Below are 12,500 nucleotides of genomic sequence, written 5' to 3' on the forward strand. Positions count from 1 at the left end.
ATCAGATCCTGCAGACTCAGACCCACAGTGTCCAATGGCAGGTTGACAGTAGGAAGGTTCCCTTGATGACGGATACCATCCAATCTCCTACAACAGGAAAATGGGTGAATATTTCCATAAGGTTGCTTGATTGATTGTACAGTATATTGTAAAAACTGAAAATATGCTGAACGACAAAAAAAAAAGCAATGTCATCATTACCATATACACATTTTTCTATGTTCTTTCAAAGTTTTCTCATGGTTTCTCCACAAACTACTCTGGTGCATGATGGGTTATGGGTTATCTAGGATCAATGTTGATATTATTATTATTTTGTATTTTTTTTAATTTAAACCTTTATTTAACCAGGAGAAATCCTGTTGAGATTGAAATCTCTTTTGCGAAGAAGCCCTGGCCAAGAGTTGACGCAATAAAAAACAAGAACATCAAGTCAGACAGTATAGTAAAGGTAGAAAAACAAAAACACAAAACATAGGGGCAAAGGATTACAACATGACATACACCGTAGTAAAAAGCATAATACAGGTGTCATAATTAACCAGTTGACCAATTTCTCTCAAGCAGACAGCATGGGCAAGGGCCTAGCTAAACGCTCCCAGAGCACCGGTGGGATCCGACAGACCTGATGAATCGAGTGAAGAGGAGGACGGTGCTGCGGATCAGCCTGGCGGAGTGAGACTCCTCCCTCTGAGAGCGGGACAGACTCAACCCGTCATCCATGTGACCCTCATTGTGCATGATGGCCTGAAATAATAGAAGATCGCATGAAAATGAGTCACATACAGTACGAAAATAACACTATTCAACATCAACAAGGATTTATCTTCTAATAAATCAGGAAATCATATTGTTAAATTTCTGTGGTTTTGACAGCCTACTTGGCCTGTTTAGATAGAAAATATATATCGCTCTGCTCATGAGAATTATCATCTTTAGCATCACTCAAGCTCACCTCTTTACCAATTGTCATTACAAAATATACAGAGTTCTACCTTGCGCTGCACCCCTCTCAAACGGGCACACTTGGCATCGATAGCCTGGTAGGTGAGCCACAGGCCAGAGTCCACGTGCTGGACGAAGCACATGGAGTCTCCATACTTGATCTCTGGGAGCCCCATGCCGTCAGTGTCCTTCTTAAGCCCTGGATCCAGCTTCTCCTACAGGAGGAGAGCGGTGTTGCACACTTCATGTAGCACACTTCACTCACGGATGAAATATACTTGAATCAAGTCAGCATTACACTGCAAATTGTTCTGCACTTGCCCGAAATCTTAGATTTGAAAATATGACATTACTTATCTTGTTTTAAAAGTTATTTACTAGTTTCTATCTTATTACTAGACTCAAACCATCTTATTTTAAGATTTCCTTATCCTTATCTTTAAGACTTACTTATCTTGTTTTAAAAGTTATTTACTAGTTTCTATCTTATTACTAGACTCAAACCATCTTATTTTAAGATTTCCTTTCAAGTAAAATGATCTTGCTGCATGGATAGATAATTTCGCTAGTATTAAGTAATTTCTCCTCAAATTCAGTATTTATTTCTTGTATTTTAACTAGTGTTTTTTGCAGTGTAACTTCTGTGTAGTTTACTGGACAATACCAACAACACTGTAACAGGAGGGGTTCATGAAACACCTCACAAGTCTGAATGGTGTGATGGTGAGATTGTATTACAGAAAATAGATTAGATTGGGATTCTAAGACTGAGTGATGAGGGATTATCTATCCACAAAAGTTTAAAAGGCAATGTGCTGTATGACTGTATTTAACCTCTAACCTTGGAGGGGCGGAAGCAGAAGGAGGTGAACTTGACATCGGCCTTCTCCCGGTCGACCAATAGGAGGCTTTTCTCTTCTGTCAGACTCAGGTACCTCCCGGTGGTCACGTGACGCAGGCGGAATGGCTGCCCCCAGCGTGTGTGGCTACCGCTCCACCTGAGTGTGGTGGTTGGAAGGTACGGTTACCGTTCCCACACAGTTTAGTTTAATTAATTTAGGCTGTACGGATGATTGAACGGTTATGTCCGATAAGACTTACGCAACACGCAGTATCTCCAGCCTCCACAAGGAGCGGGCGTGGCTGGAGACCTCTCCCCCTTCATAGTGAACGATCCTGGACAGTGCAGGGGTGGGAGTGAGAGTCAGTGGGGGGAAGAGAGACACATAAAGTTGGCCCTCAGAGTGGGGAGGAATAAAACATTTAATTTCACTGCTGTACGAGATGACGAGTTTAACTGACCTCCGTAGCTCCTCCCCCTGCTCTGTAGAAGGAATGGTCAGACACTCGTCAGTGTGACCGTGGAGAAGTCTCAATGTATCGCCGCCCTTCAGGTACCCTAGCGGTTGGCAAAAATTGAATTGTATTGTTATAACATGGCATATTGTTATAACATGGCATAACATGGCATCACAATCGTTATTAAGACAAATCCACAAGGCCACAAGGACAAGATTAATGATTATGATTTGATCAATGATTAATTATTTTTAGCATCAGAGAGAATCAATCTACCTTGAGCAACTCCACCTCCTGAACACATGGGGGCGACACTCCAGAGAGTCTGATGGAAAGCTGCGTCCACGATGAGGCTGCCACTCTCACTCCTATTATCTACAACCCTTCCATAGGACAAATGCTGGAAGAAAATAAATCATCGACCACATAGTCATTTCTTCTCACCATTAGAACCCATAGAACACTGTATATGTTCATCTCATCGTCTATGCTGTTGGTTCTTCTCGCTCACCAGGTATCTCTCCGATGACACGCTGACAAAGATGAGGTCATCCCCGACGCGCACCTTCTCGCCCTCCGACCTCTGCTTGGAGGCGGGGTGAATGGTCCACCAGCACTCCTCGCCTGCAGTCACAGGGAACAGTCAGATGGGTGGTGGCATGTCTTTTGTATGTTTTTCCGAATGTTGTTTCAGCTCTATTGGAGGGGGCGTCACCTTTCACCTACAGAGTGACGGACGTCTCCTTATTTGGGTAATCCTCCCAGAGTTGGGGTGTTCCCAAGGGGTGTTCCCCGGGATAAACGAGCGACTGATGCACTCAGAAGCGCTAAATGGACTCCATATTCTATTTTTCCCATTCCCCTTTCCCCGATAATTAGTTTGTGAAATAATAGGAAGTAAATCAACGTGCATTGAAAATAATCGACTCTGAAGTTCTTCCCTGCACCTTACAGATGGAAACTGTACTACAGTATGTACTGTATATTATGTACACTCCTTGAAGGTTCATTGAAGTAAAATCTAAACAATGGCAAAACAGGTCTACTTTAGTAGCTATACAACCCTTCTTCAAAAATTGTTCTTAGATACCTGCATTATCTTCTTGCAGACCCACATCCAAAGCCAGTTTATCTGTTGAGGACTCAGATGAGGACAAGCAGCAGAGGTACTACAGGGAGAAAACAAGACAATGTTTTTCAACACAAACCCTTGAGAACAAGAGTCAAAGAGCAAATTAACCTGAATATATGTTTACAGTCTACGACTGAACGAAGCCGAGATTGGTCAGTCCTTCCGAAGTTCGGTGGCGTGGCTAAGCAAACAGGCAAGACACGGCTTTTATAGAATTGATGTCAAAGAGAGCTCTGCTTGGTTATGGCAAATACCACTATAGTGAAGTTTGATTGGTACTATCGGGTTACGCTCAAAGTGTTCCCAAATAAAATCTACAGTTGAATTAGACATTTCACAGTTGAACGTCTAATTCTGTGGCATGGGTGGATACAGCCAAACCTGCCTTCCACAGAGCCCTCCTGATTGGCTGACAATGTTCACACAAGATGGTGTGATTGGTTAATGAGTGCTCACCATCCTACTGTAGGAGTGCTGAAGCAGCACAGCCTGTCCATAGAGGAGGGTGCGATGTCCCCCACCCTGTCCCACCTGCAAAACACAACTGGAACTCTCCAATACTGCACCAAATCAAATTAAATCAAACTTTATTTGTATAGCGCATTTTATACACAGAGTCAACACAATGCGCTTTATAGAGAGCAATGGGGGGGGGGGTGGGCATGGGTCCCACCCCTACATATTCCAGTGGGAAGCAAAAAAAACAGTTTCACCCAGGGGCCAGAAAAGTGAGCTGTAAAAATTCTTCCCTGACCTCTCTCAATGAGACGGTCGAGCAAGCTCCTGGAAAATGTCTACCAATAGGCTATGCTGTAGCTTTCTACACATAATACGTAGGGATAGCGTCGGTATTTCAACTATGTGTACTTCAAACTACACCCATTGCAGGATTGAGGTCGATGTACGCAACGTGTGTTCCAAATTGTGAGTTCTGGCAAGTAGTAGTACATTGGCTTTTCCTACGTTAAATGCAATTATTGTTAGTCGCTTTGGATAAAAGCGTCTGCTAAATGACTGCCCAGATAGCAAGCGGATCTGGGCCATATACAGGCCAGATCTGGCCCTTGTGGCTTAGTTCCGGCCCATATATGGCCCAGAATCATTACACATCCGCTTGCTATCTGGGTGTAATGTAATGTAATGTAATGTGAGGGACCAGAGCATGTTGCTCACCCCAGCAGCCTTCTCCTCCCTGTTGGCCAGCATCTCCTGCAGAGCCCTGACAGACAGACACTGGGCCAGAACAAAGCCACACACCGACAGGTCCGGGGGAATATTCTGGAAAACACAGATTAACTGTGGTGAATATTCATTTTTATTTCATTTCAAACCTTTATTTATTCCTGTGAAGCACTGAGGTTTCCCTCATTTACAGTGATGACGAGTTTACACAGAGACACAAATCAAATCAACAAAACAAATGCAATACAATAATAATAATTAAAAACAGTTACAGGTTGAAGTACATATGTCTAGAGTCATGGACTTAAACTCTGTGACTGAAGGAAGGACCTGAAGCTTTAGAGTCTGTTGTAACATATTCCAATATAAGGAGCATCATTCTATTCATATTCATGTTTTTATATTACAATTTTATATTGCTTATTGTGAATGGTGTATGGTGTATTGTAGTGTTCTTGGTGCGTGCTGTGTGTTTGCTGCTCTGGAGCTGTACAGCACTTTGGTCAACCTCGGTTGTTTTAAATGTGCTTTATAAATAAAATTTGCTGTGTGCTTTATAAATACAATTTGTAAATAAATGTGCTTTATAAATAAAATTTTAGTTGAGTTTGAGTTGAGTCCCTTTTTAAGTCATAAATACAAACTTCAAATGTCTTGATCATTGCACTGGAACGTGTACACACAAATAGGTTAGGGGATATGGTTAGAGATATATTATTATTTTTATGGATATGAAAGTGTTAATATGCTCGACCCCTCATACAGCATCTATATTCTTAGGTGTGTGAGATGGGGACCCTTGCCTTGCAGTTGGAGGTGGTCTGCAGGCAGCAGAGTCTGCAGCCGAAGCCCTCTGCAGCCAAGCACAGCTTCAGCTGCTCCTGCTGGGCTGTGTAGGTGCTCTGCAGGACCACCTCGTCATCCTGACACAGGGTGACACAGGGCACACACACACACACACACACACACACACACACACACACACACACACACACACACACACAGAGACACACAGAGAGACACACACACACACACATACACACACACACACACACACACACACACACACACAGAGAGACACACGGAGACACACACACACGCACACACGCACGCACACACACACACACACACACACACACACACACACACACACACAGAGAGAGACACACACAGTTACCCTAACTTATACAGACTCGTGCCATCCTCTCCGCTATCTACCCATGTCACCCACACTTTCCAATCTGTTCCAAATTCCTCGTTTAAGTGCTCGCCAGAGGAAATCAGGTCACCTTATCCATTCTGACAGCCATATAAGGACACTGTACAGAGATAAGGCGAGGGACAGGGCATCTGACACCTCTCTGTACCCCGGGAGGAGACCCCCACATGGGTGTCACTGCAGGCTCCGAACCCAGCATCAACCTCCACCCCACCCTCCTATCTGCAGACTCTGGAGTGTGTCACTCACACGGTTGGGTACAGCACAATCCAGGGATACTGTGGAGGGAATCTAGACTGTCTGAAGAATAAAACACTGGATCTAGGCTACATGAGACGTTTGTCAGAGCAGAGAGCAAATAATTATCTGCGAAAACCTGTGAAAAGGAGAACAATTAGAAGGATAGACACATCTTACGTGGATAAAGTTGAGCCTATAAGACACTGCTTATTTATACGAGTTTGATGTGGCTTTAATGACGTTACAATAATTGCACGTCTTTGCTTGATATTACGATTAAGAGGGGGGAAACTACGAATTTATGATACATTATTGTTATTGTTGTTATTAAATGATTGTAAATTATTTATCCTTGATTTGTGTGGCCATCAAGTTCCTACAAACACACTCGTGCAATTTGATAATAGTGTCTAAAACTTACCGTGCGTAGAAAGTGAATCTCATCCTCGCTCTCTGCGGTTTCAGACATGGAGCAACCGTGGAGAAATAAGTCTTGAATTCAAACTTGAAAAGCCCAAAAGTGAAACCTCCCTGAGTCCTGCTGGAGTCGTCTGGTCTTCACTACCCAGCAAACACGCAACGTCAGGGAGACGTTCAGATCACGTCTTAATAACGTCCGTCGGTCCTGAACCCCGTGTGTTCGTCTGCTGGACCCCTCAATATTCACACGTCTGGCTTGGACCCCTCTAAGACGTCTGTGGACGTGCAGAACGGGTTCAATATCTGAATGTTAAAAAGAAACATTCATTCTGGCTCCTAATTGGATGTCTTTGGACGTCCGAAAAAGACAAAAAAGACATCTAAAAGACGTCTTTTAGACGTGTCTTTGCTCAGTGGCAGCCTAGGCTACCTGTCTGGCGGGAAGCGCGCGATGAAACAGGTCCTCACAGCTCTATGAGCAGGAGAGAAATCCAACGGTTTTTTGAATAATTTGATGGCTGTTAGTGGTCTTTTCAAGGTTGGAGATATACTGGAGGCTGTGGTCTCTCTTCTACAATGAGGCTGGAGATATACTGTAGGCTGTGGTCTCTCTACTACAATGAGGCTAAGTGTTGAACTGTCTGAAGCGTTGCTGTGTAGACTACAGGTTGTAAGGCACCTCCCTTTCTCAGAAATTCAACCCCTCAAAACCGCATACTGACCTGACTGACCAATCCAGTTAATTGTGAATGTCATAAATTTAAGACAGTCAAGTACAGTAGGCTATTTTATATAGGCCTATTTATGATGTTGGGTATCTTATATCTTTTGTTTGTCTCTGTTGCATTTGGCATTGTGTCATACTTTTTCACACAATTTCTCTGAATTTAAGCCCCAGATAGGCCTACAGTAGGCCTACCTTGTTTGACCCCACAGACTGCTTTACACATTGTGGCACAATACACACTCTTCCAGTTCATCTTTATACAGGTCTTACTTTTGGTGTTGCCTGACTGGCCTGGAACCTAGTAGCCTATACATAATGACATTGACATAAGTTTGAACTAGTTCTTATGGCCATGTTAGGACACATACAGTAGGCCTAAGCATTTGTTGACCTGCAATAGCCTATAGACCTACTAAGATATCATTGTCCTGGTATGAAATCCAATTGCTTTCTTCATCCTGATTCACATCAAATACTCTAAAAAAGACAATATGTGTAGAAAAAAGAGACATATGATTCCAACACAAAGAGGGTTTATTGGATGATTGGTTCACTTTCACGTACAAGGAGTAGGCCTTTACTGCTCTTACTACAAGTGCTTATGAAACACTCACACACAATCAAGGTTTACTAGACATCACCACTTTGTTAGCAGGCGAGCTACAGGTTCAGGGTGTGTTGCAAAGTTTGTAGGAATTCAGTAGGATGCAAGGCAATAAGCGAAATAGAGAGGCAAAGTTATACATGTTGGTGCATTTAATCATTAGACAGAAATTAATTCTGTTTTAAGGTTTTCTTTTTGTTATGAGTTTTACAAGTTGGCATTGCATGTGGAACTTTGCAACTCAACTGAAATGAATAAGCATGGCTTCTTATGAGATCAACTATTCTGTGTGATAAGCATTTGCATAAAGCAGGCACCAAGTGTTGTGGTAAGAACAATTTTACCTCTGCCCCAGCGAAAGTGTGTGTTTATTTATTGGTTTGTTAGCAGGATTACGCAGACCGATTTTCATGAAACTCTGTGGAGGAGTGTAGCATAGGCCAACTTAGAACCCATTACTTTTTGGAGCGTATCCGAACCTAGGAGGGCGCCCCAGAGCCACGCAAGCACGGCTGACCATTCACCTCCATTCATTTTTTGGGGACGGCCATATCTCGACACGGGAAGGTCACAGACACACGGGGTTTGGACTGGCATAAAGCTCTCGATCTAATGAATGAAGCAACAGTAAAATATCCAAGCACCATTTCTAGTTAGGTAAGTCTTTACTTCTCAGTTTGAAGTATGACCGAGTGATAACCAGACAAACACATTTGGACAAACAAACTAACACTAACTCTACATTAACACTGGAGTTGTACTTCTCTATCAGAATGCAGCTAATAGGCTAATGGTTTCTGTGGACACTTTTTTACTGACAAGCTATGATTTTATATGATATCCAAACATTGGAGTCATTTTCCTAATCGTTGAATTATTATTCAAATAATTTTCAATTTAATTTTTTAAATATTGACTATAGGTGAACTGAAAATATATATAAGTCAACATCAGAACTGAACTTATAACTGTGTTTGTGCTTGAATATAGGCACTGAGAAAGAGATGGGAAACACTGATAATGGCTAGGCTGTCCTCTGTTGAAACTGAGGTTACTTTGAGTCAACTAACACACTCACTTCTGTAAGTGACGTGTAATGTCTGTTGGTGTCAGTTAAATAGTGTGAATATGAACCAAATGAACATTCAAGCCTAATCAGAAAATGACACGCCGAAAAACTTCTCTTTACTTATGCAGTGTGGGTTTAGGGGATAATTTAATCTGGAGAGGTGGGAGTCAAAGGGTCACTCTTGGGGGAAGAAGGGAGGAGAGGTTAGAGGTCACTCTCCCCGTAGAGGGCGGTGGAGAAGGCAGTGTAGTCTAGTGCCCCTGGTGGTCCTCCTGCGTAGGGCGGCATCCTCATGATGCAGTACTCGGCCTGGTCAGGGGGGAGCTCCCTCCTCAGCTCCTCCACCAGGATGTAGAGCTGGGGGACAGACACCAGGGGGCAGTAAGGAGGAGAAAACATTTAGAAAGGGGTTGTTTTAAAGTTACGATTGCGCTTAATACAGTTACTCTAAAACAGAACAACATGTACATGTATTATGTATGTGATGTTGTCACAAATCATCATGCAAACTTAACGGACCATACCGGTCTAAATATAATTTGATCTCCTAAAACTAGTCACCCAACGTATATCACATTACCGCAATCAATTTTCCAAAGTAAAACTCACATTAAAAGATATTTGCATTTTCGCGTTTTACTTACATTTCAAAAGTTGAACGTGATAGCTTCAAAACCTAATTTTTAAATTGTTCCCTCGTTGCACTGATAAACTCGCCCCACTTAATTTCAAATAATTTTCAGTAGTTATTATTTTTGTCTTTGGGCAGCCTACGGTCTGTCTTCTTCCTGTTTACATGGTAGCCGTTGCTAGGAACGCTGGGTAGAGAATCTAGTGTAGGTGGATTAGAGAATATAGCACAGCAGGAGTTCAACGGATTCAAACGAAAATAATATAAAATAAAAACTACTGAAAATTATTTGAAACTAACTGGGGCAAGTTTGTCAGCGCAACAAGGGAACAATTTAAAAATAAATTGGGGAAAAACAATTAAAAAATATGTTTTAAAGCCATCAAATTCAACTTTTGATTGATTGCGGTAATGTGATATACGTTAGGTGACTAGTTAAAGGAGATCAAATCATATTTAGACCGGTATTGTCCTTTAAGTGAGGTTAATTTAGTAGTATTCTACTAGTCTCTCTCTGACTATTTAACTTATAATCATTCTTTCTTAGTCCATCTCTCCCTCCCTCTCTCCTTCTCTCTCTCTCTATCTGTCTCTTACTTGCTCACACACACACACACACACACACACACACACACACACACACACAGAGACGCACCTTGTCCGCTGCCAGGATGCGGAAGGACGCCACCACCTGTTCGGCGGTATCCGTGTCGGCGGTCTCTCGGGTCATGAAGTCGATGAAGGACTGGAAGGAGACCATCCCGGTGGCGCTGGGGTCGACCAGCATCATGATCCTGGCGAACTCCACCTCGCCCTGACCCACAGGGAGAGAGGAGGGGTGAGGCCTGACACACACGGCCTGTCCAGCATCTCTCAACTCAACTCAACTCAAACTTTATTTATAAAGCACGTTTAAAACGACTAAAATCGACCAAAGTGCTGTACAGGTAAGTGAAAAATAAATTACAACAAAGACACAACCATACATGCAAACACAACAATACCCACAAACACAACAATACACACACTAGCCTGGGAGTCATGCTCAACTAGAATTGAAGGCCAGGGACCTCTCCATCTCAGGACGATAGGACGTGATGTACAACAAAACTTTTGAGAATGGAACGTTCTGTAATTTCCCATCGGTATACTGACAAAAAGATTGTGTCGGCCTATTCAATGTACTCAAACTGGATTGCGTTGGTCTATTCAACGCATCGAACTGCATAGTGTTGTCCGATTCAAAGTATAGGTACGTATCATTCACAATGTTCTCCATCATCACGATGAAGCCCTACCAAGTCATAACCCATGGAGATCAGACAGGCCCTAAAGTCATCAGTGTCCATCGCCCCGTTCTTCTTCTACAGGTGGGATCCAGAGGTCAGAGGTCGGGAGGGAGAGTGGATGGGAGGTCACCACGCAGGAGGAAGGTTTTCACACGGGTAGGCGTGGGATAGAGGCGAGGGGAGACGTCCATCGTTGAGGAGGAGGATGATGAAGGAGCAGAAGTGAGGAAGAGGAGACGATCACCACTACCACAGGTGTACATAAGCAGACGGACGGACGGAGTACAGACAGACAGACGGACACAGACCCGCCCACAGGGCAGACGTTAACACAAACATACGATGACACACAGTAGTGACAACAAAGGGCCAGGAAAAAAGGAGAGGAGATACACTTAAGGAGTCATTTCTAAGCCAGGTGCTTCATCGCGGACCAAGGTACAGTAGCAGACACCCGCAGATATTGGGCCAGTAAAGCGCTGGGGGTAGCCTCAGTGAGGTAAGCCAGGGTCAGTAGGTCAGAGGAGGTCGTAAAAGGTTAAAAGTCAGTATGGGTGAGTACCTGCCTGTCATTGCACACTTGGCCGAGACAGAGGAGGCAAGCCTTGAACTCGTCACGGCAGAGCTTGCCCATGTTCTCCTGGGGTCGAGTGTTAGAGAGGAGGGTTAAGACTCAGAGGGGGGCTGGATTTCTGTTCGGTATTGCGTAATCTAGCATTGAATTCAAGATACTGTAGCAAAGCAGCCAAGGATGCGATTGAGCTACAGTAGAATTATATCCACAGTACAGTAGATTTTACCCCTCTTTCCTTATGCAGCTTCTGGATGGGAAAGGTAGACAGTGAGTTAGTTTATCAGTCATGTTATTCAACTTTGCAGCCGTAAAATTTAAGACAATGAGCAAATGGTTTATAGAGGTAAATTCATACAATAAACTTTCAAGCTACATGAGATAACTCGGCACTTTGGGGGCACTTCTGGTCATGATCAAGTTTTAATTGTCATATACTCAACAACAATGCAACATCATTATCAGTAATGAAAATCTTTGGCTCAGAGCCGACTCAACTTTGCGTGATGAAATAAGACAAAAGGGCATAGAATATAATAAGAAATATAATAAAATAGTGGAAAAAACTGTGACACGTGTCACTTCCACTTCCACCACAAAATTTCCCACCAGTGTACTAGCCAGTACACCGAAATTCAAAAATAATTTGTATAAATTAAATTGTATAAATTTGTATGGTCTCATGTCACAAAAACGATTTTTGTCTTGCTAAGGCCAATTCATAAGTGAATAGCAAGTAAAGGTGAATATTGAACTATAAAAAAGTTATCTCATTGAGCTTTAAGTTATATCAACATCTCAGTCACTCGTGCCCAAAGCCTTGTGGGGAGTAGGTGTGCTACACACTAGCCGTGGGTCAGGGGTGTGAGTCCGGCGTGTGGTGGGGCGGAGCACTGTACCCGGTCGAAGTGGTTGAAGGAGGAGCGGAACTCGTGCATCTGCTCCTGGCTGATGCCCTTGGCGTCGCGGGTCAGGATCTGGGTCTCGATCTCGTTGATGGTGCGGGCGACGGTGGTCAGGAGCAGCTCCCAGCCCACACGGATGTGCTGTTAACACCACGATGAGACAGAACAACATGAATAAAATACTCTGCTAGGATGTGCTGTTAACACCACGATGAGACAGAACAACCATGAATAAAATACTCTGCTAGGATGTGCTGTTAACACCAC

The 12,500-nt window shown here is 43.2% G+C and overlaps 2 protein-coding genes across 5 annotated transcripts in view; both read right to left on the bottom strand.

The window, feature by feature from the left end:
* ryr2b (ryanodine receptor 2b (cardiac)) overlaps positions 1–6,486 on the bottom strand; it is a gene marked incomplete at both ends in the record, with an annotated part of 85,591 nt that extends 79,105 nt beyond the window's left edge. Inside the window, 13 exons of the mRNA XM_084461382.1 lie at positions 1–87; positions 626–747; positions 996–1,160; positions 1,787–1,943; positions 2,047–2,121; positions 2,248–2,344; positions 2,521–2,644; positions 2,756–2,868; positions 3,335–3,413; positions 3,833–3,907; positions 4,550–4,654; positions 5,362–5,481; positions 6,439–6,486. The exon at positions 1–87 is cut by the window's left edge and continues 97 nt beyond it. Of these exons, the coding sequence (XP_084317508.1) occupies positions 1–87; positions 626–747; positions 996–1,160; positions 1,787–1,943; positions 2,047–2,121; positions 2,248–2,344; positions 2,521–2,644; positions 2,756–2,868; positions 3,335–3,413; positions 3,833–3,907; positions 4,550–4,654; positions 5,362–5,481; positions 6,439–6,486 (1,367 nt within the window). The remainder of the gene's footprint in view (positions 88–625; positions 748–995; positions 1,161–1,786; positions 1,944–2,046; positions 2,122–2,247; positions 2,345–2,520; positions 2,645–2,755; positions 2,869–3,334; positions 3,414–3,832; positions 3,908–4,549; positions 4,655–5,361; positions 5,482–6,438) is intronic.
* Positions 6,487–9,041: 2,555 nt separating this feature from the next.
* The window catches only part of actn2b (actinin, alpha 2b), a gene marked incomplete at its 3' end in the record, with an annotated part of 12,488 nt that continues 9,029 nt past the window's right edge, over positions 9,042–12,500 (bottom strand). Inside the window, exons 11-14 of one of the 4 annotated variants that reach the window (XM_084461507.1) lie at positions 12,228–12,374; positions 10,767–10,832; positions 10,124–10,282; positions 9,042–9,194 (exon numbers count right to left, since the gene is read on the bottom strand). In XM_084461507.1, coding sequence (XP_084317633.1) covers positions 9,042–9,194; positions 10,124–10,282; positions 10,767–10,832; positions 12,228–12,374 — 525 coding nt within the window. Of the gene's footprint in view, positions 9,195–10,123; positions 10,339–10,753; positions 10,833–11,319; positions 11,398–12,227; positions 12,375–12,500 lie in introns of all 4 variants that reach the window. The other 3 variants (XM_084461505.1, XM_084461506.1, XM_084461508.1) reach the window with 3 other exon arrangements.

The sequence above is a fragment of the Borostomias antarcticus genome (genome assembly GCF_949987555.1).
Source record: "Borostomias antarcticus genome assembly, chromosome: 2".
Lineage (NCBI taxonomy): Eukaryota > Metazoa > Chordata > Actinopteri > Stomiiformes > Stomiidae > Borostomias > Borostomias antarcticus.